The sequence below is a fragment of the Manacus candei genome, unplaced genomic scaffold (genome assembly GCF_025592945.1).
Source record: "Manacus candei isolate 608988 ecotype Guabito, Panama unplaced genomic scaffold, ASM2559294v1 h1tg000078l, whole genome shotgun sequence".
In the NCBI taxonomy this organism is placed as follows: domain Eukaryota; kingdom Metazoa; phylum Chordata; class Aves; order Passeriformes; family Pipridae; genus Manacus; species Manacus candei.
The window spans coordinates 1,760,168-1,781,579 of NW_026138126.1; the positions used below are offsets into that span (position 1 = coordinate 1,760,168).

General features: G+C 47.6%; 1 protein-coding gene across 2 annotated transcripts in view; it reads left to right on the forward strand.

Annotated features, from left to right (window-relative positions):
• AP3D1 (adaptor related protein complex 3 subunit delta 1) overlaps nt 1–21,412 on the forward strand; it is a 42,789-nt gene that overhangs the window by 18,861 nt on the left and 2,516 nt on the right. Inside the window, exons 7-30 of one of the 2 annotated variants that reach the window (XM_051810576.1) lie at nt 14–153; nt 439–512; nt 2,246–2,295; nt 4,002–4,051; nt 4,402–4,450; nt 5,204–5,349; nt 6,011–6,159; nt 6,238–6,468; nt 7,857–8,088; nt 8,493–8,638; nt 8,773–8,914; nt 9,662–9,733; nt 10,446–10,521; nt 11,366–11,565; nt 12,215–12,288; nt 14,515–14,728; nt 15,868–15,930; nt 16,547–16,648; nt 17,353–17,505; nt 17,630–17,677; nt 18,008–18,197; nt 19,213–19,301; nt 20,248–20,333; nt 20,661–20,782. In XM_051810576.1, coding sequence (XP_051666536.1) covers nt 14–153; nt 439–512; nt 2,246–2,295; nt 4,002–4,051; nt 4,402–4,450; nt 5,204–5,349; nt 6,011–6,159; nt 6,238–6,468; nt 7,857–8,088; nt 8,493–8,638; nt 8,773–8,914; nt 9,662–9,733; nt 10,446–10,521; nt 11,366–11,565; nt 12,215–12,288; nt 14,515–14,728; nt 15,868–15,930; nt 16,547–16,648; nt 17,353–17,505; nt 17,630–17,677; nt 18,008–18,197; nt 19,213–19,301; nt 20,248–20,333; nt 20,661–20,782 — 2,898 coding nt within the window. The remainder of the gene's footprint in view (nt 1–13; nt 154–438; nt 513–2,245; nt 2,296–4,001; nt 4,052–4,401; nt 4,451–5,203; nt 5,350–6,010; nt 6,160–6,237; nt 6,469–7,856; nt 8,089–8,492; nt 8,639–8,772; nt 8,915–9,661; nt 9,734–10,445; nt 10,522–11,365; nt 11,566–12,214; nt 12,289–14,514; nt 14,729–15,867; nt 15,931–16,546; nt 16,649–17,352; nt 17,506–17,629; nt 17,678–18,007; nt 18,198–19,212; nt 19,302–20,247; nt 20,334–20,660; nt 20,783–21,412) is intronic. The other variant, XM_051810577.1, reaches the window with a different exon arrangement.

Consider the following 21,412-nt stretch of genomic DNA (forward strand, 5'->3'; position numbering starts at 1 on the left):
CCTGTTTTCCCAGGTGTGCAGTCTGCTGCAGTAAATGTGATTTGTGAGCTGGCTCGACGCAATCCCAAAAACTACCTGTCCCTCGCTCCACTCTTTTTCAAGTTGATGACTTCATCAACCAATAATTGGGTTCTCATTAAGATTATAAAACTGGCAAGTATTCTGCTTTTTCTTTTTAGGATTGGGGTTCTCATTAAATCACCTTGGGTGTAAAAATGGCTTTCTTGGTGGGAGGTGTGGTTACCAGCAACTCTGAATAAAAAGAAACCAGGAATATTTTCTGATGTTTGTGAATGTAACCAAAGGGGAAAACTATGTTAGTAGAGCTTGGTTTAAATACAGTGAGCTGCAATTGCATCCAACAATTTACATAACATTTGGATGCTGTTTAAAAGCAGTTATTAAATCCCTTTCTTGTCTGCACTTCTCTCTGAATAGTTTGGTGCTCTTACTCCATTAGAACCAAGGCTGGGCAAGAAGCTGATTGAGCCCCTGACCAACCTCATCCACAGGTTTGTGGGACAGATCCTGCTTTGTTCATTAGGGCTGGGAAAGTGCCTGGTGGGTGGGTCAGCACCTGGGCTGGGGATGCATTTCTCAACTTTTTCTGGATTTCAGTATATTGACTTCAAATATCCAAAACTCATCTCACATCAGGACTGAAAAACCTGAGCGAGGTGAAAGACCTCAGAGGACAGTCTGGGTGTCTGACTGTCAGCATGAATTCCCCCCAAGCATGTGTGAAAACTGGAGCAATGTGCTTTCCTTTCACTGCATTTTAACCCAGAGGTGACTATGGAGGATGTATAAAAACTCTGGCTTAAAAGAGGCTCAGCTGTTTATTTGCCTCTCCTGTTCACCTCACACATTTGGTTCCTGACCTTTCTGGAAGTGCCTTACCCACCAAAGCAGCCTGACAAGGAATATGTTAAAGTCCTTTCTGAAGCCTTTGGCAGCTCAGATGTGTTTTGGAAGAGTTCTTACAATACAAGTCCTAAATATAGATTAAATAAAATTGAAGATATTTCCTTGCCTTGTCCCTTGTTAGAGCTGGTTTGGAGTGTGTTCTGGCTCTAATTCTGAACTGAAATCAGGGAGTGGATGCCTTGGAGGGAATGCATGTATTCTCCCAGTTATGAAAGGAAGTGTCATCTCATGCCTGAGTTGTTGAATGAAAAGCTTTGTTTCTCTTCACATGACAGAGCAAAAGGATGGATGGGAATGAGCAGGTTTTGAACAGATATCTGTGTAGCTGTGAGAGCAGCTCTATCCAGGCAATTCCTGTCCATCCTCCTTGGATTCCTGGCATCCAAATACCTACAGAGGAGTTTGGCAGCTGTCAAAAATAGATTAAATTCCTCAGAAAAACTAGGAAAATGGACAGTGTCTTCAATCCTGTCTCTGCTCCCTCTCCTGAGCTCCCCAGTTAGACATTCCTTTTTTAGCTGGGAGGACTGAGTCCTCTTTGGTTTGGTCTCCATTCAGTCATTTTGGATCTCACAGCACTTCCTGAGTCAAAGCAGCACCCTGCCATGTCCCACCCAGTGCCCAGGGAGCAGAGGGGACTGTCACCTGTGTGCCAGGTGACCTTCAGAGCACTGCTGTCCTGCCTCCAGAGCTGTTTGCCCCCCTTGCCCCTGGATTCTGCCCCCTCGGTGCTCGGGAGGCTCCCTGTTCCCCTCAGGGTTTGTAAGGACCTTTGCAATGCTCAGAGCTGCACTGGCTCTGTGTGCAACTGGCAGAAGTCATCTTGAATTTGAGTTTTGGGGAAATCAGACTTTGGGAATGGGTTGCTGACTTGCAGGGGTGAGCAGTGTGTGCCTGCACAGCCAGGGCTCTGCTGCTGGGACATGACTCACTCCTTGGAGAGAGACTTGAGCTTCTCCAGCTGCCTTATCATGGATTTTTGACCTGGGGCAGAGGATTTAATTGGATTTTTGGACAAGATTGCTTCAGTGCTCTGTAGCTGGTGCTGAAGTTTGAGTAATGCTTCCTTCCTCATTTCTTGTCACAGCTCTTACTTGCTTCTCCAGGAAGAATTTTGGTTTTTTAAGCATTCAGTTCAAAAATTCTTCCCCCACCAGTTTTTAAGTGGGAATCATTTCATCTATTTGAAGGGATATGGAACAGGATACTGGCAATTTCTTGTGAAGTTCAAGGTGTTAACTTGCTCTAAGATACTGCTGACAACTCTTCCAAATGTGCCAGTTTATTCCTTATTTAATATACTTGATTTCTGTTTCAGCACCTCAGCCATGTCTCTCTTGTATGAATGTGTGAACACAGTAATAGCAGGTGAGAACTGAAACTTGTAGCCTCAAAAAAACCTGTGATGAACTTTGTCATCAATTAACACCCTCTGTAAACCTTATTCTGTTTAACTTCATGTATTTTATAACTGGAATAAGTGTCCTGGCAAACTCTGTGTCCCTGTGGGGCTGAAATCCTTTGTCAGTGAGGCACAGTCACTGCAGTGGAGTCGTGTTTGCTGAAGGCTGGAACCAGGCACAGACAACGAGATTATTTGTGTGCAAGCTCCTAAATGTTGCTACAACTACAAAATATACCAGCAGCAACAGAAGTAAAACGAGGCTGGTGTCTCTTGGAGTTTTCTTACATGATGATGGATCAGAGTTGTTGGTTGTGTTTTTTTTTTTTTTAATTTTGCAGCTTCACAGTTTAAAAACTTGGTGTCTTAGAGGAGGTTTTACAGATTTACAGTTTTGGTTTCTAGGGAAGGGATGTGAGCTCCGTAACTGGGATGGAGGGAGAACCAGAGGCAAGAAGGATAACCCAATATTCCAGCTCAGACTTGGCACTTCTCCTGTCAGAGTGGGGAGTAGAGGGTTCCTGACACCCCTAGTTTGGCCACAGCCTGTCTGCTGGGGGTGCTCTGGAAAATGATGCTGGCTCAGCTCAGAGAGGGCAGGGTGAGCTGTCCCTCAGTGTGCATCCCTTCATTCCTTCAGGGAAATGGGATGATGGCAAGGGCAATAACACAGAGGGTCATTCCATTGGGGATGAGAATGGGACTGCAGTGAGACACAGGGGGTGATCCTGGGGGAATTCACCACCCAGGACACCTCAGGGACTTGGAGGTCAGGATCACAATCAGCAAATAAACTGGGAAGCACCAGAGCAGCACCTGCCAGCTCTGGAAATGCCAGTGTCCCTGCAGGGTCAGTGTCCCTGCAGCCCCCCCTGTCCCTGCAGGGTCAGTGTCCCTGCAGCCCCCCATCCCTGCAGGGTCAGTGTCCCTGCAGCCCCCTCTATCCCTGCAGGGTCAGTGTCCCTGCAGCCCCCTCTATCCCTGCAGGGTCAGTGTCCCTGCAGCCCCCTCTATCCCTGCAGGGTCAGTGTCCCTGCAGCCCCCTCTATCCCTGCAGCCTCCCTGTCCCTGCAGTGCAGCCCTGAGGGATCCCAGTGAGCAAACTGACGTGCTCAGCAGAGTTGGGGTTGGCTTGGCCACACTGTGACAGCAGCAGTTAACAGGGTAACCCCACCTTTTCTGCTGTGGGGCTGCCAGGGCTTTAAAATGTCCCACATAGTCATCAGTGGGACCTGAGTTGTGCCATGAGTCTCTCAGTGGCTTAATTAAAGCTCCAGTCCAGTCCCATTGAACTCCAGGATCCATTGCTGCATCTCATTGCATTGGGAAAATCCACACTTAAAAACTCAGCTGTGCAATAGCTGCTGACATATTTACAGGGGGTTTTTGATGCTTTTTTTTTCCTGCCCTATTATTATTATTGTTAAAGTATATGAAACTATAAGTTGTATCACAACCTTCTCTCCTTCCCCCAGACCCCCAAAGGTCCAAGCAAACAAACAAGCAACAAAATAAACTGTATAAATATTATACATAAATATACATCTAAATATTACACAAAGATAAAATAAATTTGCCTGTGAGCAGAGCTGGGTGTGGCCCCTCAGGTGTTGTGTTGTTGCAGCCCCTGGAGCCCAGCTGTGCTGACTGGGGTTTGTGTTCTGTGTTTCAGTGCTGATCTCTCTGTCCTCGGGGATGCCCAACCACAGTGCCAGCATCCAGGTACCACCCTGGGCTTGGGGGGTTCTTCTGTCTGCCCTGTGAGCCCAAGTGCCCCGAGGAAAGGGGGTTGTGTTAAAGCAGGAGCAATCCTGCACACTGAAGCATTTCCTGTATAAATTCTCTTATTTATTTGGCTCTAAAATGCAGATTCTCCTCATGTAGAGTTGTCCTAACTCTTTATTCAGCTCCTGCTGTCAGGTTCCTTCTGATTGGAAATGTGTTAATGCAACAAAACCCTCGAACCTAGAGCCCCTTGGTACTCAGTGCACTTCTTTGTGTAATGAGTGGACTTTGGGAAGAGTTATTTTAATCAATAATGTAATAAACATGACTTGGTCTTTTTTTTCCAGCTGTGTGTTCAGAAGTTGAGGATATTGATAGAAGACTCTGACCAGAACTGTAAGTATGGTGCTTGTCTTCATGAAGCTCGTGGCCCCCAAGCCCTGGGGCTGTCTCTGCAAACACCTCACTCGGGGTTGTAGGGCCTGGTGTGCTCCAAACAATTGCTGGGGGGTTTCATGTGGAAATAATTTCTGATGGTGAGCACTTCATTTTTTTAAAACAAACGAGAGCAATAATTACTGCTCTTTGTGGTCTTGTAAATCTAAACCAATTCTTTCCACGCTCTGGGATTATCCTTTTTGTAGACTTGCTGCTTGGAAAGCAGTGAGGGGTACTCAGCAGTGGGAGCATAATAGTGAAATGGGAGTGTTGATCTACGTTAGTGACCACAAAGAATACTGGGAGACTTTTCCTTTGTGCAGCTCTTTTTGCTGCCATCTGATTTTTTTCTCATTGAGGACAGGACTGTTACACACCAATCTTCAGTGCTTTAAAACTGTATTCACCCCAGGATGCCTGTTCTCAAAACCCATAGTTCCTATATATAAAATACATGTTTTAATGTCAGTGATAAAACTTGAGGTGTATGAGAAGCCCATGATGAAGATTGTATCTATAATTACATGTCTGTATATGGGATTATGAAATTAAAGGCTATGCACAATTCTCAAAAATGCTTTTCTTCATCATGGATTTTTATTCAAGTGTCTGAATACCAAGTGCTTCTACTGAAACCAGCTTTAAGATTTCATGCTCAGCACAAACCAGTGTTTCTATATTTGGAAAGAAGTTTTATTTGGTCTTTCACAGTGAAGTACCTGGGACTGTTGGCAATGTCCAAAATCCTGAAAACACACCCCAAGTCGGTCCAGTCCCACAAGGATCTCATTCTGCAGTGTTTGGATGACAAAGATGAGTCCATCAGGCTCAGAGCTTTAGATCTCCTCTATGGCATGGTATGTTCCTACACTGATTTCCTCTCCAGCCCCTGGGTCCCTCTAGGAAAGGGATATTTAAGAAAAACATGCAACTTTCTCTGCCCTCTGCCCCCCTTGACTTGTGATAACTCCCTTGTCTTTTCTGGCACTTATGACAAGTAAAACACCTGGCACAGCATGAGAGGGCTTTAAAAACTTTGGTTCAGACTGGAAGGAGTTTCTCACTTTGGAAATCACCCATTTTGAAATGCTAGAATTCCACTGGATGTCAATGACTCCTAAATTTGTTTCCTTTAGAAGCAAAAGCGATTTAAACTCTTAAATTTGCTCATCTTGCAGTAGAAGATGAATTTCCTGCTGGGTTTCTGTGTTGCTGTGAGTAATTCTGATCCTCAGCTCTCCCACAGCACAGCCTTGGGCACTTGGGCTGGCTCTGCTTTAATAACAACGTTACATATAATGATTGTTATAATTACTTTAATCACAATATTACATAAAGACACAAACAGGTTCCTTTTTGGATTGTGACCAAAGCTTGGACCTAGAGAGGTGGTTCTGATGTCTTGTTAACAGATGACATGGGCCCAGCCAAGAGCCAACAGCTGCTTTGCTGGAGTGAGAAGGACTTGGCAGTGTGGCAAAGGGCTCAGCTGTGGTTCAGCCTTCAACTCTGTCCCAGGTATCAAAGAAGAACTTGATGGAGATCGTGAAGAAGCTGATGATCCACGTGGACAAAGCCGAAGGGACGACGTACCGGGATGAGCTGCTGACCAAGATCATCGACATCTGCAGCCAGTCCAACTACCAGTACATCACCAACTTCGAGTGGTCAGTGCTCCCCCGCCGGCTGGGGCTCCTCTCGCGGGTGACGTGGGACTGTCCCTGATCCCACTGTGCTGCCCGCAGGTACATCAGCATCCTGGTGGAGCTGACCCGCCTGGAGGGCACGAGGCACGGCCACCTCATCGCGGCGCAGATGCTGGACGTGGCCATCAGGGTGAAGGCCATCCGGAAGTTCGCGGTGTCGCAGATGGCCACGCTGCTGGACAACGCCCACCTGCTGGCCAGCAACACCCAGCGCAACGGCATCTGCGAGGTGCTCTACGCGGCCGCCTGGATCTGCGGGGAGTTCTCCGAGTGAGTGCTGGGGTGTGGGGCACGGAAAGGTGGCTTGGAGAGCAGGATGGGGCAGGCTTTGCACCTCAGTGCTGCTTTCCTACTCCCTCACCCCATGGCTTCCTCGGCTCTTCCTAGCCCAGGCATTTTGAGTATCTGGTTGTTTTTCTTCTCCGTAGTCCTGCCCGTGCAGGAAGCCATTGTAGTGAATCACAAAATATCCCAAGTTGGAAGGGTCTCAGGGATCATCCAGTCCAACTCCTGCCTTGCCCAGGACACCCCAACAATCCCACCCTGTCCCTCAGAGCGTTGTCCAAACGCCCCTGGAGCTCTGGCAGCCTTGGGGCCGTGCCCACTGCCCTGGGGAGCCTGGGCAGTGCCCCAGCACCCTGTGGGGGAGGAACCTTTCCCTGAGATCCATCCCAACCCCCTGGCACAGCTCCAGCCCTTCCCTGGGTCCTGTCCCTGGTCCCAGAGCAGAGCTCAGTCCCTGCCCCTCCGCCTCCCCTCGGCAGGAGCTGCAGCCCCCGAGGAGTCTCCCCTCAGTCTCCTCTGCTCCAGCTGAACCAGCCGAGTGCCCTCAGCTGCTCCTCAGACCCTTCTCCTCCAGACCCTTCCCCATCTTCTTAGCCCTCCCTGGACACTCTCTAATAGTTCTGTAGTGTTGTGGGTAGAAGCTGCTAGATCTTAAGAAGACATTGAAAGAATTCCTTAATCATTTGTATCTTAGGGCACATGTCCAGTCACCATGTTTGAAATAGTTCTTCCTCTGTTCCCTGTTTTGCCTTTGTTGAAAGAGTTTTGCAGAACCCAGTCTTCCTGGGAATTAGAAATCGTTTTCCTTTTTGCTCAGAGTTTCTCAGTACCCACAGTAGCACAGTTTCCAATATTCTTGTACCAACATTGTCTTTTAGCTTTAGTAGATGTTTTTGTGTCTTGGTTGTGTGTGCAGATACTGCTGCTTACCCAGCTTTCAGTTTGGTAAATTGAACTAACTGTATAGTATAGTCTCCAGGTTTGATGTTTCTTCTTTTAGTTGTCATTCTGAACAGTGATTCCAGTTTAAATTCACACAGTAGATGTGATATTTAAGGAACACTGGTCCAGATCAGACCTTTAATTAAAAAAGTTGTGGAAAGAAAACTGTTGATTAAGAAGTAAGAGAACATACTCTCCTTTTTCAGTTTGATCACATTTTTGTTTTGAAAGAATTTTATCTTCCAGTTTGTAGTAGTCCAGTAACTTTTTTGTGCATGTTCCATTTAGCTGTGAGGAGACAATTGTGAGTAGGAGCATGAGATTTGTTAAAACAAGTTCTGTGATCTGTTCTCCTGGCTGAGCCATACGTGACCTTCACGAGCTGAGCGCTGCCTGCTGGGCTTTATTTCTGGGGCACTCTCTGCTTACAGACACCTCGAGGAAGCCAACCAGACCTTGGAAGCAATGCTGAGGCCCAAAGTGACAACTCTGCCCGGCCACATCCAGGCAGTGTATGTGCAGAACATGGTGAAGCTCTATGCATCCATCCTGCAGCAGAAGGAGCAGGCTGGGGACAAGGAAGCAGCTCAGGAAATCACCCAGCTGATGATTGAGCGCCTGCCTCAGTTTGTCCAGAGTGCAGACCTGGAGGTGCAGGAGAGGGTGAGACAACAAAATTGCTTTGGGATTTATCATGGAAAGGCTCTCATTTGTCTTGGAGCATGTTGTGGTTGCCTGTGGCCGTGCTCATTTGCTGTAAGCTGTTATCAAGGACAAAGCCCAGATCTCACTGTAGTTTGATGCCATCTCTGGAGGCTGCAAGGACTTCACTCAGAACAATTTAATTTTAAAATTATTCAGGCACATAAGGACACAAAAAGGACCCAGCTAGAAGGGAGGGTTAATGTGGAATTTTTACATTTGCTCCAAACCTACAGTTTATGCTGCTTCTCTTAATTCCCTTCATGGAGTAGAACACTTACCTTCTGCTGACTTCCACTGCAGTTGATTTGTTTGGTTCAGATGATTAATATTACTCCTGAAATTACTTCTGCATTTGTTTTTAGGCTTCTTGCATCTTGCAGCTGATAAAATACATTCAGAAGCTACAAGCAAAAGAAGTTCCTGTAGCTGAGGAGGTGATAGCCCTGTTTGCTGGTGAGCTGAACCCTGTGGCTCCTAAAGCACAGAAGAAAGTACCTGTTCCAGAGGGGTGAGGTTCCTTCTCTCTCCTAAAGCCTTATTTAAACTTTTAAACTCTTAAATGATAAAGCAAAGTGTGTGATGAGACACTGAAATGCTCAAGGGTACTGAGGCAAGCTGTTTGTTCACTGCAATTCTCCCCAGCCTGGACCTCGATGCCTGGATCAATGAACCTCCCTCAGACAGCGAGTCTGAGGATGAAAAGCCCAAAACAATCTTTCATGAAGAGGAACAAAGGCATTCCAGACACAGACAGCCAGAGATAGATGAAGAGGAGCTGGCCAGAGTGAGTGAATGTTAAAATGCTCTTCCTTACATAGTTCAGTAGTAAAGTAAGTGCTGCTGAAGCAGTTGGAGCTGCTGGGGAGTCTCCAGGTAGCCAGGGAGCTGTTGTGCTCTGTGCAGCTCTGGGAAGCTGATGGTTTGATCTGAACTGGTGCTTGTGGACCTCAGCAGCTTCTGTGAGTTACTGTGACATGTCTGTTCTCAGCAGGGATCCCACCTTTCCTGCCTCTGACCTTTCTGGTGTCACAGAGAGAACTTGTTGATAAGAATCTTCACTTCTTACTGTCTTTATGGATAGGAAAGCAAACATTTGAATTGCCATCAAAATGTGGCCTTTGGGAAGTTACCACCTCTAGCCTATATCTAAAAAGCAAAGAAGGGTGTTCTAAGGAATATTAGTTATAGAATCATAGAATCATGGAATGGTTTGGGTTGGAAGGGACCTTAAATATCATTTAGTTCTGCCACGGGCAGGGACACCTTCCACTATCCCACTTTGCTCAAATCCCTGTCTGTCCTGGCCATGGACACTTCCAGGGTTGGGAATTAGTAATGGTACCTGTAGTTCTATCCTGGTATGTCTTGTAACTCAGAACTGCTTTATCATACATGAGCTGCTCTGCTCTTTTCACAAGTAATTATGTATATTGTTCCAGAAATTCAGGGAGATTATGTCTTGCACTTTGATGCCTTTTCTCTCTTTGCTTACAAACAAACATTTTAACTGCAAATCCTCTCTCGTTTTTAGCGTCGGGAAGCCCGGAAACAAGAACAGGCAAACAACCCATTTTATATTAAAAGCTCTCCTTCCCCACAGAAGGTGAGTCTGAATTGCAGTATCTCCCTGGCCTCTCATGTCACTGTGTGAAGGCTCCCTGAACATCAGAGCTGCAGCTTCCTCTGGGACACTGCCCCCTTTATGGTGTGTGCACTGCAGTGGCTGCCTACAACTGGTTTTACAGGTCCTGTTTGTGTGGAGAATCTCAGGAGTGACCTGATATCCCGAGAGCAGCCAGTGCTCTGCAAGTGTCTGTGCAGTCTGTCCCTCTGGGTGATCCAGAGTTCCCATCACCAGGCACCTCACCCAGAGGTGAACCTTGAACATGCTCCATGTGTTCTGTGCATCAGAAAGTTGTTGTGGTCTCTTAACACCTTTTCCAGGGAAGGAACCTGCTCCATTCCCTGGATGTTCAAGGACTGCCCCCTTTGCCCCAACTCAAATCTCCCAGTTGATCTTCTGAAGTGGCAGGTTATTAGTGATAAAACAAACCAAGAATTCTTCAGGGAGTTGCAGGAAACCTTCAAGGCAGTAGTGGGGTTAAAAAACTGTAGCAAGAGAAGGGTCTTTTGTAATAATTATCAGCTGGCTTTAAAACACACTCTGCTGCCACACAGGATTAGTAACAAGCTGTTCCATCCCTATCCTTTAAAATGTTCACTTAAGGGATTGAACTGCTTGATGTTTTGTAATGTATGTTTGCAGAGATTTGTACTTGCAGTGCTCAGAATGTAACAAGTCTCTGTTTTCCCAGCGATACCAAGACACTCCAGGGGTGGAGCATATTCCTGTGGTGCAGATCGACCTTTCTGTCCCATTAAAAGTTCCAGGTAAGCACAGCTAATCTGGAAAATTAATTACAGAAATTTCAGTTAAGCAAAAGTCGTAATTCCTTCTCAGGAGTTCCTCCTGAGGTTCTGAAGGGTAAGGAGCACACTTTGATTAGACTCTTAAATATATCTCCTTAATTTACATTTGAAAATAGTACTTTGCAGTCAAGTTCTTGAGATAATATTAGAAATAGTTGTGATAAAGGATATTGTGCAGCCAAGGCTGTAATGTGTAAATGTGGGGGAACAGTCACCTTAACAATGTCTTAGAAGTGGTCATGTAAATGGTGGAGGTGATCAGAGACTTTAAGTGGAGTCTGATGGTATAATATCTATATTCAAATCTCAAAAGGCATCTGTGTATCTGAGTGTTTTTCAGCTGAAAAGCTGCTGATAAAGTGCAGTCCATTGCAAGGGATGAGTTCTAAGTGCATATATTTAATATCGATATTAAATATCAAATATTTTCCCAGGAGTGTGGGAAGATGTCAGTATTAGTACAGCAGTGGCACCAATTCTGCCCAAAGAATCAATGTTTAGGTGTTCTTTGTAAGGCAGTTAATGTGGACAAGACCCAGGGAGCAGAACTGAGCTCTGCCCTGGTTTGGAGAGATGCAGTGTGAGAGGGCAGCTGGGTGAGGGGATGTGGGAGCACAGGGAGGGTGGATCCTGCTGGCTCTGAGGGGCTGGGAGCAGGGGCACTGCTGGCAGGGGCTGGGAGCAGGGGCACTGCTGGGAGCAGGGGCACTGCTGGCAGGGGCTGGGAGCAGGGGCACTGCTGCCATCCTGCCCAGTGCTCAGTCCATGTGCACTGTGGCCTGAGAGCAGCTCGGCTGCCCCCCAGGAATGCCCATGTCTGACCAGTACGTGAAACTGGAAGAGGAGAGGAGGCACAAACAGAAACTGGAGAAAGACAAGAAGAAGAAAAAGCAGAAGAAGGAGAAGAGAGGGAAACACCATCGGCACAACTCCCTGCACACGGAGAGCGAGGAGGACATCGCGCCCGCCCACCACGTGGACATCATCACCGAGGAGATGCCCGAGGTCAGTGCTGGGCTTGGGGCTGGGCTGCCTTTGTGTGCTGCTCTTGAGACAGTCTGCCCCCAGAATTGCCAGCCAGTCCACAGTTTGGCATTCCCAGACCTCTGGTTCCTGGCAGAGCCGTTTCAGGAATGACTGAGATGGTCCCAGGCTGCTCTTTTCAGAGGGAGGAATGATTTTTGTGAATTTTTGTGCACAAGAAAGACAAAAAATATCCCCTGAAGCTATTAAAAAAGTCAAAACCAACCAACAAAACAATGTGCATCCCTGCTCTAAGAGTAGTGCTGTCCAAATAGCATCAATTGTGCTCTGCTGCTTCACTTTGACAGTAACTTGCTGTCTAGTCAGCAACTTTGCAGCTGATGGTAATTAATTGCACATGCTAATGATGTCATCTGTGTTTGTTCCTAAAATTTCCTTTAATCAGAACCAAGCAGCAGCCATTCAAATGCTGCAGTTTATGAAGAAGAGTTTTCTGTTCTAAATTAATCTTGTAACTTGATGCTGCATTGAAGAGCATTGTTCCCCTAAGTGCCTGACTGCAGCTGGCCTGGGCCAGGGTTAACAGGCTCAAAAACATTTAATTTGGGTGATGTAGAGCTTTAGTTTGGGAATTGCTCCCTCAGTGATGGTCTCTTTATCTCTCCTGCAGAATGCTCTGCCCAGTGATGAAGATGACAAGGATCCCAATGATCCCTATAAAGCACTTGATATAGATCTGGATAAGTAAGTGACAGTTTGTGTGGGAATTAATGAGTTGCAATGAGAACACAGGAGGGCAGGGCTGGGCTGAGCAGGCACTGGGACTTCAGAGGGGAAAAAGCTCAAGTCTCTCCCCATGGTTTGGGTGAAACCTCAGGTGATCAACCAGCCTGGGCCCCCACTGCAACATGGGTGATAAAAGCTCAGCTGCTGGATCAGGGAGGGGCTGGGAGGGACAAGGGAGTCCTTTAGTGTGACTGAAAGGAGTCTGGAAGCACAGGCAGTGTCCCTGGATGAGGTGTGAGTTCCTCTCAGCGTTTGGGTGTCCCACTGTGTCTGCTGTGCCCTGTGTTGGCCCTGAGTGTGCCCTGTGTCCGTGTGTCCCTCTCAGAAGCTCTGTGTCCGTGGGAGCCCGTGTGCCCTGGGTTGTGGTCACTGCCCAGTAACACCGTGTCTGTCCCACCCCCTGTGCCCTGGGGCTGTTCAGTGTGGTCCCACTGTTGAAAGGTGTTCTGCCATGACTGAGGGAACTGTCACAACTGTGCCCAGTCTGGCCCCCACTCAGCTGCTGGAGCTGTCCCAGTGCCAGCATCCCAAATCCCTGCATCACATTAGCTCTGGGCTGTTCAGTGCTGCACATGGAGATTGGTTGTTTCTTTAGTTGCTGTTTTACAAAATCATCATGCTAAAAATAGTTGTTTTATGGTCCAGGGATGCCTCCTGTAAAGTTTGGAGGACTCTGCAGCCCCGTGGGGGTGTGTGTAGTATCTCTCTACCCCTTGGAAGTCTGTGCCCTTCTCTGCAGTTCCCCAGTTTGTAGAGCTTTGGCCCCTCACCACCTTGCAAAAAAGGGAAGGAACTGTTTCTGAAAAACTTCCTTTTTTCCTGAGCCCATCATTCCTCTGGGTCTGCAGGTGCCATTGTATAAAAGAAGCTCAGTTTTTGACTACAGAGCCTGTATTTGCATGAGGAGCCTCCCCAGTGCAGGGCACAGAGCAGGGGCTGGGTGCTGTGCTCAGGAGGCATCTCTGGACCGTTGCCCTGTTCCACCCATCCCTGCCCATGGCCCGTGGTGGCCCTGCTGTCCTGTCATGGTTCTCATCTCTGTCCTCTCTCTCTCTCTGCTTGCACTGCTCTGTCTGTCACGCTCACACGCAGTCTGGTTTCAGGGAAGCCTCCCAGGTAAGAACATCTTGTAAGTGTTGACCTTTGCCAGGTTGGTTGATTTTGGTGGACACTGTAAATCCTTGAAGGGTGGTGGAACTGCTGAAATCAGTGACCCTCGCATTTGTGTGGGTTTTGTCCCTGGCTCAGCCTGGCCCCTGTTCCTGTAGAGGTGTGTGTGATGCAGCTGAAGGATGAGGCCTCTTGGCTGCTCACACAGGTGGGGCCCATCTTGCCCTTGGAAAGTGAAAAATGAATTGGGTCTGGTCCTTTGTGCAGTGTAGGCCAAAAATTTAAGGTATTTGAAGCCGTTAGAAATCTTCCTGAACTGGTGTTTGCTGTGCAAACATGAAAATTAACATTAAATAAAAGCTGAGAAATAGAAAAAGAGGCAAACTGTGAAATTCTTGCTGATTTCTGGAAACGTTTGACAAGAACAAGAGAAATTTCTGTGGTGTTTCTTCCCAATTTGGGATACAGTGTAATGTGAACTACTATTTGTAGCATAACTGTGCTACTATACTATTTTGGAAACAGGTGTCTGAAGTTAAATATGACTTAACTTTTAAAATGTGATGGTAGGGTACAAATTCAGAGTGTAAACTTCCAAAATAAAAATCAGTTGGAGGGATCTACTCATCAAGAACAACAAACCCCACACCCTTCAAGGGCTGTTTGAGCTGTGCTGACATCCCACTGCTCGGATTTCCACCCTGGTGGAAATGCTGCTTCACATCTTTGCTCTTCCTCCGAGAGGGATTCCATGGAAATAGAGGGTAACACCCAGTGTGTTCTTCTGCAGGTGTTACTCAGCCTGCAGGTCTGTAATTAGCACTTTTAGGAGTTAAACAGCAAGACCTTGGCTCTCAGTCCCCTTCAAATTGTTTTCTTCAACTTCTAATCCTCCAGGGCAGTGTCTGCAGTTGCATAAATAAACTTCAGGTGCAGAAATATGTGCTGATTTCAGGGTTTTTTTATGGGGCCCAGCTCTTTAAAAACGAAGCACACCTTGTCCTGGACCCCCAGCAGACAATCTGGGCAGGGGGAGGATGTGTGCACCAGGGTGATGGGCTCTCTCTTTTCCAGACCCTTAGCAGACAGTGAGAAGCTGCCAGTGCAGAGACACAGAAATGTCGAGACCCTGAAGTCACCGGACTCAGAAGCTGCCCTGGTAGAGAAGAAGAGCAAGAAACCCAAAAAGAAGGAAAAGAAACACAAAGAAAAAGAGAGAGACAAAGGAAAGAAGAAAGAGAAGGAGAAAAAGGTGGTAGAGGAGGAGGAAGAAGAAGAAGAAAAAAAGGTAATTCTCCAAGACTTGCATTATTTTAGCAACTGCTGGTTTTTATTGCTGTGTTCAGTTTGTTGCTTAGGAAGAGTCACATTTGACAGTTCAAACAGCTGAATGCCTTCAACCTTTATTTCCCTACATTTTTACAGCCATAACAACAGGTATTTAAAGATTTCTGTTAATTAACATTTCCTCAGCCTTCTAAGCCAGAAAAATTCAGCTTCACTGCAACCTACACAGCAGAGCTGCCAGAGCTCAGCTGGAAGCTGAGTTTACTGGCATTTTGTGTGTTCTTCAAACGGGGAATTCCCTAGAAAAATACCTGGGACTCGGGTTTGTTCTGCATCCTGCCTCGCATTTACTGCAGGATCTCTCAGACTTGCAGCCTCCTCATTAGGCACCCTGCAGAGATGCACTTCTCTGTGTGCCCAGTGTTCTTGGGATGCCTGGAGAGGGGGTGAGGGTTCTGGGCAGTCACTGTCACCTGGGTTTGGAGGTGCTCAAAGGCTGAAGTGAAGCTTCTTGAACTGTTTGCTCCTAAACGTGTTGCAGCATCTGTGCATGAGGAGCTCTGGAGTGCTGCACTTCCATGAAGAATTAGGGGTTTAATTTAATTGTTGCAGAGTCATGGAATGAAACACTAGTTTGTGTTGAAAGGGACCTTAAAGCCCATCCAGTGCCACCCCCTGCCATGGGCAGGGACACCTTCCACTAGCCCAGGTTGCTCCAAGCCCTGTCCAACCTGGCCTTGGACACTGCCAGGGATGGGGCAGCCACAGCTGCTCTGGGAAACCTGTGCCAGGGCCTCCCCACCCTCACAGCCAACAATTCCTTCCCAATATCCCATCTATCCCTGCCCTCTGGCACTGGGAAGCCATTCCCCTTGTCCTGTCCCTCCATCCCTTGTCCCCAGTCCCTCTCCAGCTCTCCTGGAGCCCCTTTAGGCCCTGCAAGGGGCTCTCAGCTCTCCCTGGAGCCTTCTCTCCTCCAGGTGAGCACCCCGAGCTCTCTCAGCCTTTCCTCACAGCAGAGGGGCTCCAGCCCTGGGATCTTCTGGCTTGGTTTTCTTTGTTGGTTTTGGAGGGGGTTGTCTGTTTGTTTTTAAGAATGGTGCCAAAACAACCATAATGTTTTTTTCTCATGAAATTCAGGGGGAAGACTTGGATTTCTGGCTCTCCACTGCTCCAGCACCTGCTCCTGCACCCCAGGCACAGGTAACCCCTGTCCCACATCTTACCCCTCGCAGGAAGCTTCCCTTGTGCTGGTGTCTGAGCTGTGCTGTGTCATCCTGCAGCACAGAGGGGAAATCAGCTCCATCTCCTCAGCTCGTTGCTGGGGAGCAGTGAGACTGTGTGTCCCCAGTTCACAGACAGTGCAGTGGGAGGTTTCAGGCTCATTCTCCTGTGCAGATCAAGGGATAAAAGTAAAAATACAGATATAGGTACAGGCTTGGTCAACTTTAATATTGCTGGTGGGGTTTAATATTGTATAGTGGTATGGTTTTATTTCCCAGTGTGAGCTAGACATGAGCAACATTAATAGACATGAGAGACACTGTGTGAAAGAGAAAATCTCATGAATTTTGATGTGAGATTGTAGAGGATGAAACAGGGAATTGAAGGGGATGGAAGAAACCTCTTGCATGGTGTCCTCAGGTGATCATATTTGCTGGGTTTCAGAGGCATAAATTGAAGTGCTTGGTCCCATGTGAGCCTAATGTCGTGTTTGAAATAACAGTTGGGGGTGAGTGTCACTGCTGGGACCTCTTTTGGTGTGAGATGGGGTTGTTTCAGCTGCACAGTGTCACAGTCCCTCTGCTCATCTCCTCAGAGCGAGCCTGCACTGGGAGCTGCTGTGGTGGCTGAACCTCAGGAGGTCAAAAAGGAAGAAAGGGAAGAGCGGGATGATGAGGAGGAGGAGGATGAAGGAAAGGTAAGTGGTTTAAGTTAAGAGGAAATGGCCTCAAATTGCACCAGGGGAGGTTTAGATTAGATATTAGGAAACATTTCTTCATGGAAGGGGTTGTAAAGCACTGGCACAGGCTGCCAAGGGTGGAGTCACCGTCCCTGGAGCGTTCAAAAAACGTGGATGTGGCACTTGGGGACGTGGGGTAGTGGTGACCGTGGTGGTGCTGCTGGTTGATGCTTGGGCTTGATGATCTTAAAGGTCTTTTCCAACTTCACTGCTTCTCTGATCCTATGAAGTTGCTGTCACCCTTTAGCCACGTTCTGCTGCTGTCTGAAATTCCTTAAAAAGCAGCACAAGGAATTGCCAACTCCTCTTCAGTGTGATGATCACCTGCAAGTGTTACATCCTTGAGCAGCCCTAAACCTTGAGAGGTTTGGTTGTTTCTTGAGCCAAGGAACAGGTCACAGTTAAAGCTGAGCTTCCAAGCAGTTGGAGAGATTTGGCCTTGTGCTGCTCCCAGGCTGCTTTGGGATAAGGTATTATCATCCCAGTGGGGAGCAAGGGTTTTCTGGGACTCAGCCCTGGATTTAAGGAATGGGAGCTTTGTTTTGGGTTCTGCAGTGAAGGAAAACTTTGCTCAATCCAGAAAGTGCAGAGTGAGAGTGGCCTTGGAAGTGTGGGACAAGGGGGCTTTTAAGGGCTTTGTTGCAATTTCTTGTTCTTCTCAGCAGAAATCCTCCAAGCATAAGAAGAAAAAGCACAAGAAAGAGAAAGAGGAGAAATCCAAGGATAAAAAGAAATCCAAAAAGAAGAGTCACCACAGCGAGGAGGAGCCCCCGGGGTCGGTGCAGAACGGAACACTAGAGGATGAGCCACTGCCAGTGAGTAGCTGTGCCCTGGCACAGGGCACCAGCAGGGCTGGGCTGCTGGGGAGGAGGGAGAGGGAGCCCCTTTGCAGAGAAGTTACTTACACTGGGACACTGATTTTTCTCTCTTGTTTTTCAGCCCATGTCCAGTTACCGCCTTCTTGCTGAAAATCCATTCATTAAAATGGTGAGTTTTGTTCCAGATGTCTCCTCTTTGTGTTCCCTAAGAACAGAGGGGGTACCCTGGGGATGGTGTGGTGACTTCAGGTGGGCACCATGTAGCTGAGGAACTGTTTAAATCCCAGGAGGCAGAACTATAACAATTTCCATCCCTTTGGGTGTCCCACTTTAGTTTCTAAGTTGATATTTTCCCACCACATAGCTCAGCACCAGTGTGTGTTCATTACCCTCTAGCTGTGCAGATTCCCTCCTTTTGAGCCTTGTTTTATCCTGGTGCTGGGTTCTGCTCCTTGGAGTCTCTGAACCTTTCCTGTGACACTTTTCCCTTCATTTGCAGACCTATGACATCCAAGGAAACCTCCAGAACGACAGTCAAGTGACTGTGTCTGTCATCTTTGAGAACAAAAGCACTAGCTTCCTTAAGAGCATGGAACTAAATGTCCTGGACTCTCTCAACACTAAAATGCTCCGACCAGAAGGATCCTCAGTCCACGATGGGATTCCTGTGCCCTTCCAGCTCCCCCCTGGTAGGCTTTGCACGGGGTTCTTGGACTGTGGCTGGCCCTGCACTGCCCTCCTGTGGGAAGAATGGTTTGAACTTCCTGCTGTTTGCCTAAAAAACCTTGTCTCTGCCTGGCTGGCTTTGCCACAGTTCCCTGGAGAGGATAAAGCTTCTCAGAGCGTGGCTGTGACACAGGTGGTTCTGTGCAGCAAGAGCAAAGCCTTAATTTAGGGCTGGGAGTCCCAAGAGTCCCAGTTCTTTCTCCAGGTGCCTGCAGGCTGGCACCCCTTGGACTACAAAACCCCAACATTCATGAGGAGTTTGCTATGAGATTTAAAATCAAACCAAGTTAGAGGTTTATGGACCATTAGAATCCACTCTGGATTTATTCTGGAGCTGTTTGTCCTGCTGTTTCAGTGGCAGAGGCCTCATGCAGTGAAGGTTTGTGTGAGGATGTGTAAGGAGGGGAGCTGAGCCCTTCAGGAGTGTTGAGACACAGAAATGAAGGACAGTGGCTTTGCACAGAGCACAGCAGAACAGCTGAAGTGCTGAACTTCCTTGGATTTCACTTCCTCAGCAGAGAGTTCATTTGAATACTGAAACAGCTCACAGAGAGCTCTGGTGGCCTCAGGGTGCATTTTGGTCCCCCATGGAAAGCAGTGGGGTATTTAATTTGGTTTTAATTCTATTCTTGACACAGACTTATATATTAAAAGGAAAATGTAGAAACATTAGAATTCAAATTAGCTCTGAAAGCTTTCTAATTTCCAGTTACACAAATAGTTTAAATGTGTGCCACTGTGACATACTCTGCCCAGGCACTTGCTCAATAACCTCTACCAAATGCTGTTTCCGAGAGACCCAAGTGCTGTAACACTGACTCACCACAGGAACTGTGTGTGGAACTCTCTTCCAACAACACAGAAAATTCCAAACTTGGTTCAAAAGCAGTCAGCACATAAATGAGTTTACTCTAACCATGACTTAGATCCGGGAGCCATGTTCTGACCTGACTTCTCCCTCTCCTCTCTCCACGCCAGGAATCTCTAATGAAGCCCAGTTTGTGTTTACCCTTCAGAGTATTATTATGGCTCAGAAGTTAAAAGGAACACTGTCCTTTATAGTCAAAGTAAGTGCAGCTCTCAACTGCTTCTGCTTCCTTTGGATCTGTGTCAGGGAGCTGGACCTGGGTGGGAAGTTGTGCTCTGGAGCTTTCTTTAGGCATCATTTCATCTCTGCTGCACCCCCCCTGTGCTGGGAGAGGAGCGTTGGCACAGGACATCTTGTGCAGAGGGTGTCCTCAGTGTCACTGCTGGCAGTGTGTGAGCAGGGCAGCCTGGGACAGGGGCCACACTGTCAGCTGGAGAATCCCTGCAGGGATCTGGGAAACATGGAACCAGGGGCTGTTCCTCCTCATCTCAGTTAGCCAGGCATCAGCTGGACACTGCTGCCTGCAACAAGGCTGGAGAGCAGTAATGAGGATTAATAGAGTTAATAAGGATGGAAACCAGAGCAAGAGTGAGGTTATCTGAAGGCATTGTTTGATGAGTATTGACTTGTGCAAGACTATGTGGGGCTTTGATCTTATTTCAGTACAATTAATGAAGGAGCTGCATGAGCAGCTCAGAGGAAGTGAACAGAGACAGTTGTGGCTACTCCTGAGTCAGACATTATCTCTATTTTAAGAGTTTCTTAAAAATAGCAGGCTAGTCCTATTTTCAGTATCTAAGAATCTGGGAGATACTAATTTGTGATTTTGCTCAGAAAATAATGAGCTGTAAGACCACATCCCCGAGTGTTAGTTTAAACTCAGTCTGCTCAGTTTATTCCAGCAGAGTGCAGGCAGAACCTGCAGCCAGTTGTGCCTTACCTGTGCCAGCCCAGCTGCCCAAATCCATGAGTGGGCTGATGTTTTAGTGGGATGGTTGTTCCCAGACTGATCCTTCAGGCCCAGCTGGGGGATTTCAGAGGGAACTGAGCCCTGCAGTCCTCCTTGGTGCCTGGTAGGTGGGGGTGGTGCCTCCTCTTGCTGCCTCAGGGCTCCCATTCATCTCCTTTCCTCTGACCTGTTGCAGAATGATGAAGGTTCAACCCATGAAAAACTAGATTTCAAATTGCACTTCAGTTGTGCTTCATACTTGATCACCACGCCTTGCTATAGGTAAGTGCTGCCCCCGGGGCTGAGCTGGGCTCTGCCTGTCCTGGGGGCTTTGTCCCAGCTCAGTGTCCTGGGTGGTGTTTGATACCTTAGATTGTGTCCAGTGGCTGTGAGGAGGGAGCTCTGTGCCCTGTGTGGCAGGGGCAGCTCTGGTTGAGGTCAGGATGCTCCAGAGGAGTCTGGAGTGTGCTTCCCATATTTGCTGCAAACCCATTTTCCTAGAGCTTGGTGGTACTGAGACTTCTCCATCCTGCCATGTCTCCGTGGGACTAGTGGGGAGTGTTCCCCTTGCATTTCTGCTGAAGTGTTTCCTTCCTCCCTGTTTTGCAGTGATGCTTTTGCCAAGCTCCTGGAGTCTGGAGATCTGCACATGAGTTCTATTAAAGTAGATGGAATTAGCATTTCTTTCCAGCATCTACTGGCAAAGATCTGTTTTCATCATCATTTTTCAGGTGAGTGTTCCTGGATGCAGAACCTTCTGCAAAGCTCCATATCCTAAAATCTCTGCTGCGCTTGGCAAGCACAACACTCCATGGCCTCAGCAACCACAGGAGCAGGTGATGGCCAGATTAAATAAACTTGGGAGATGAGTTTTTTCCAGTTTTTTAATACTCAAAGCAGGCAGTGTTCTTCAAAATGGACTCTCCTTCTGTCCCTGGGGCTTTCCTGCAGCCCAGTGAGGCATGTGACAGGTATCACATGTGTGATCACAGGCTGTGAGTGCTCCCTGGAGTGGAGGGTGGGTTTGATCTTCAGGGCTTCAGTTCAGTGAGGGAGAGCCCCAGCCATCCAGGTTTGGATTTATTAATTAAAACACAAGGGCGGGCTGAAGCAAAACAACAGGCTGTTTCATCGTGCTCTGGTGTTTGCACTAGACATTGCCTCACTGGAAGTGTTTCTGGGGAAGAAATCTGCATTCTGAGCAGTGTTTGTGCCTTAGGAGACAAATGAGTCACCTCGTTATTGTGAAATGTCCCAGCCAGAAGCCAGGAGGAGCCAGGCACATCTTAACCCCAACTTCCTCCTCCCCTCTGCAGCAGCTCCTGTTCCTCAGGCCAGGCAGAGCAGTGGGAGGGAAGCAA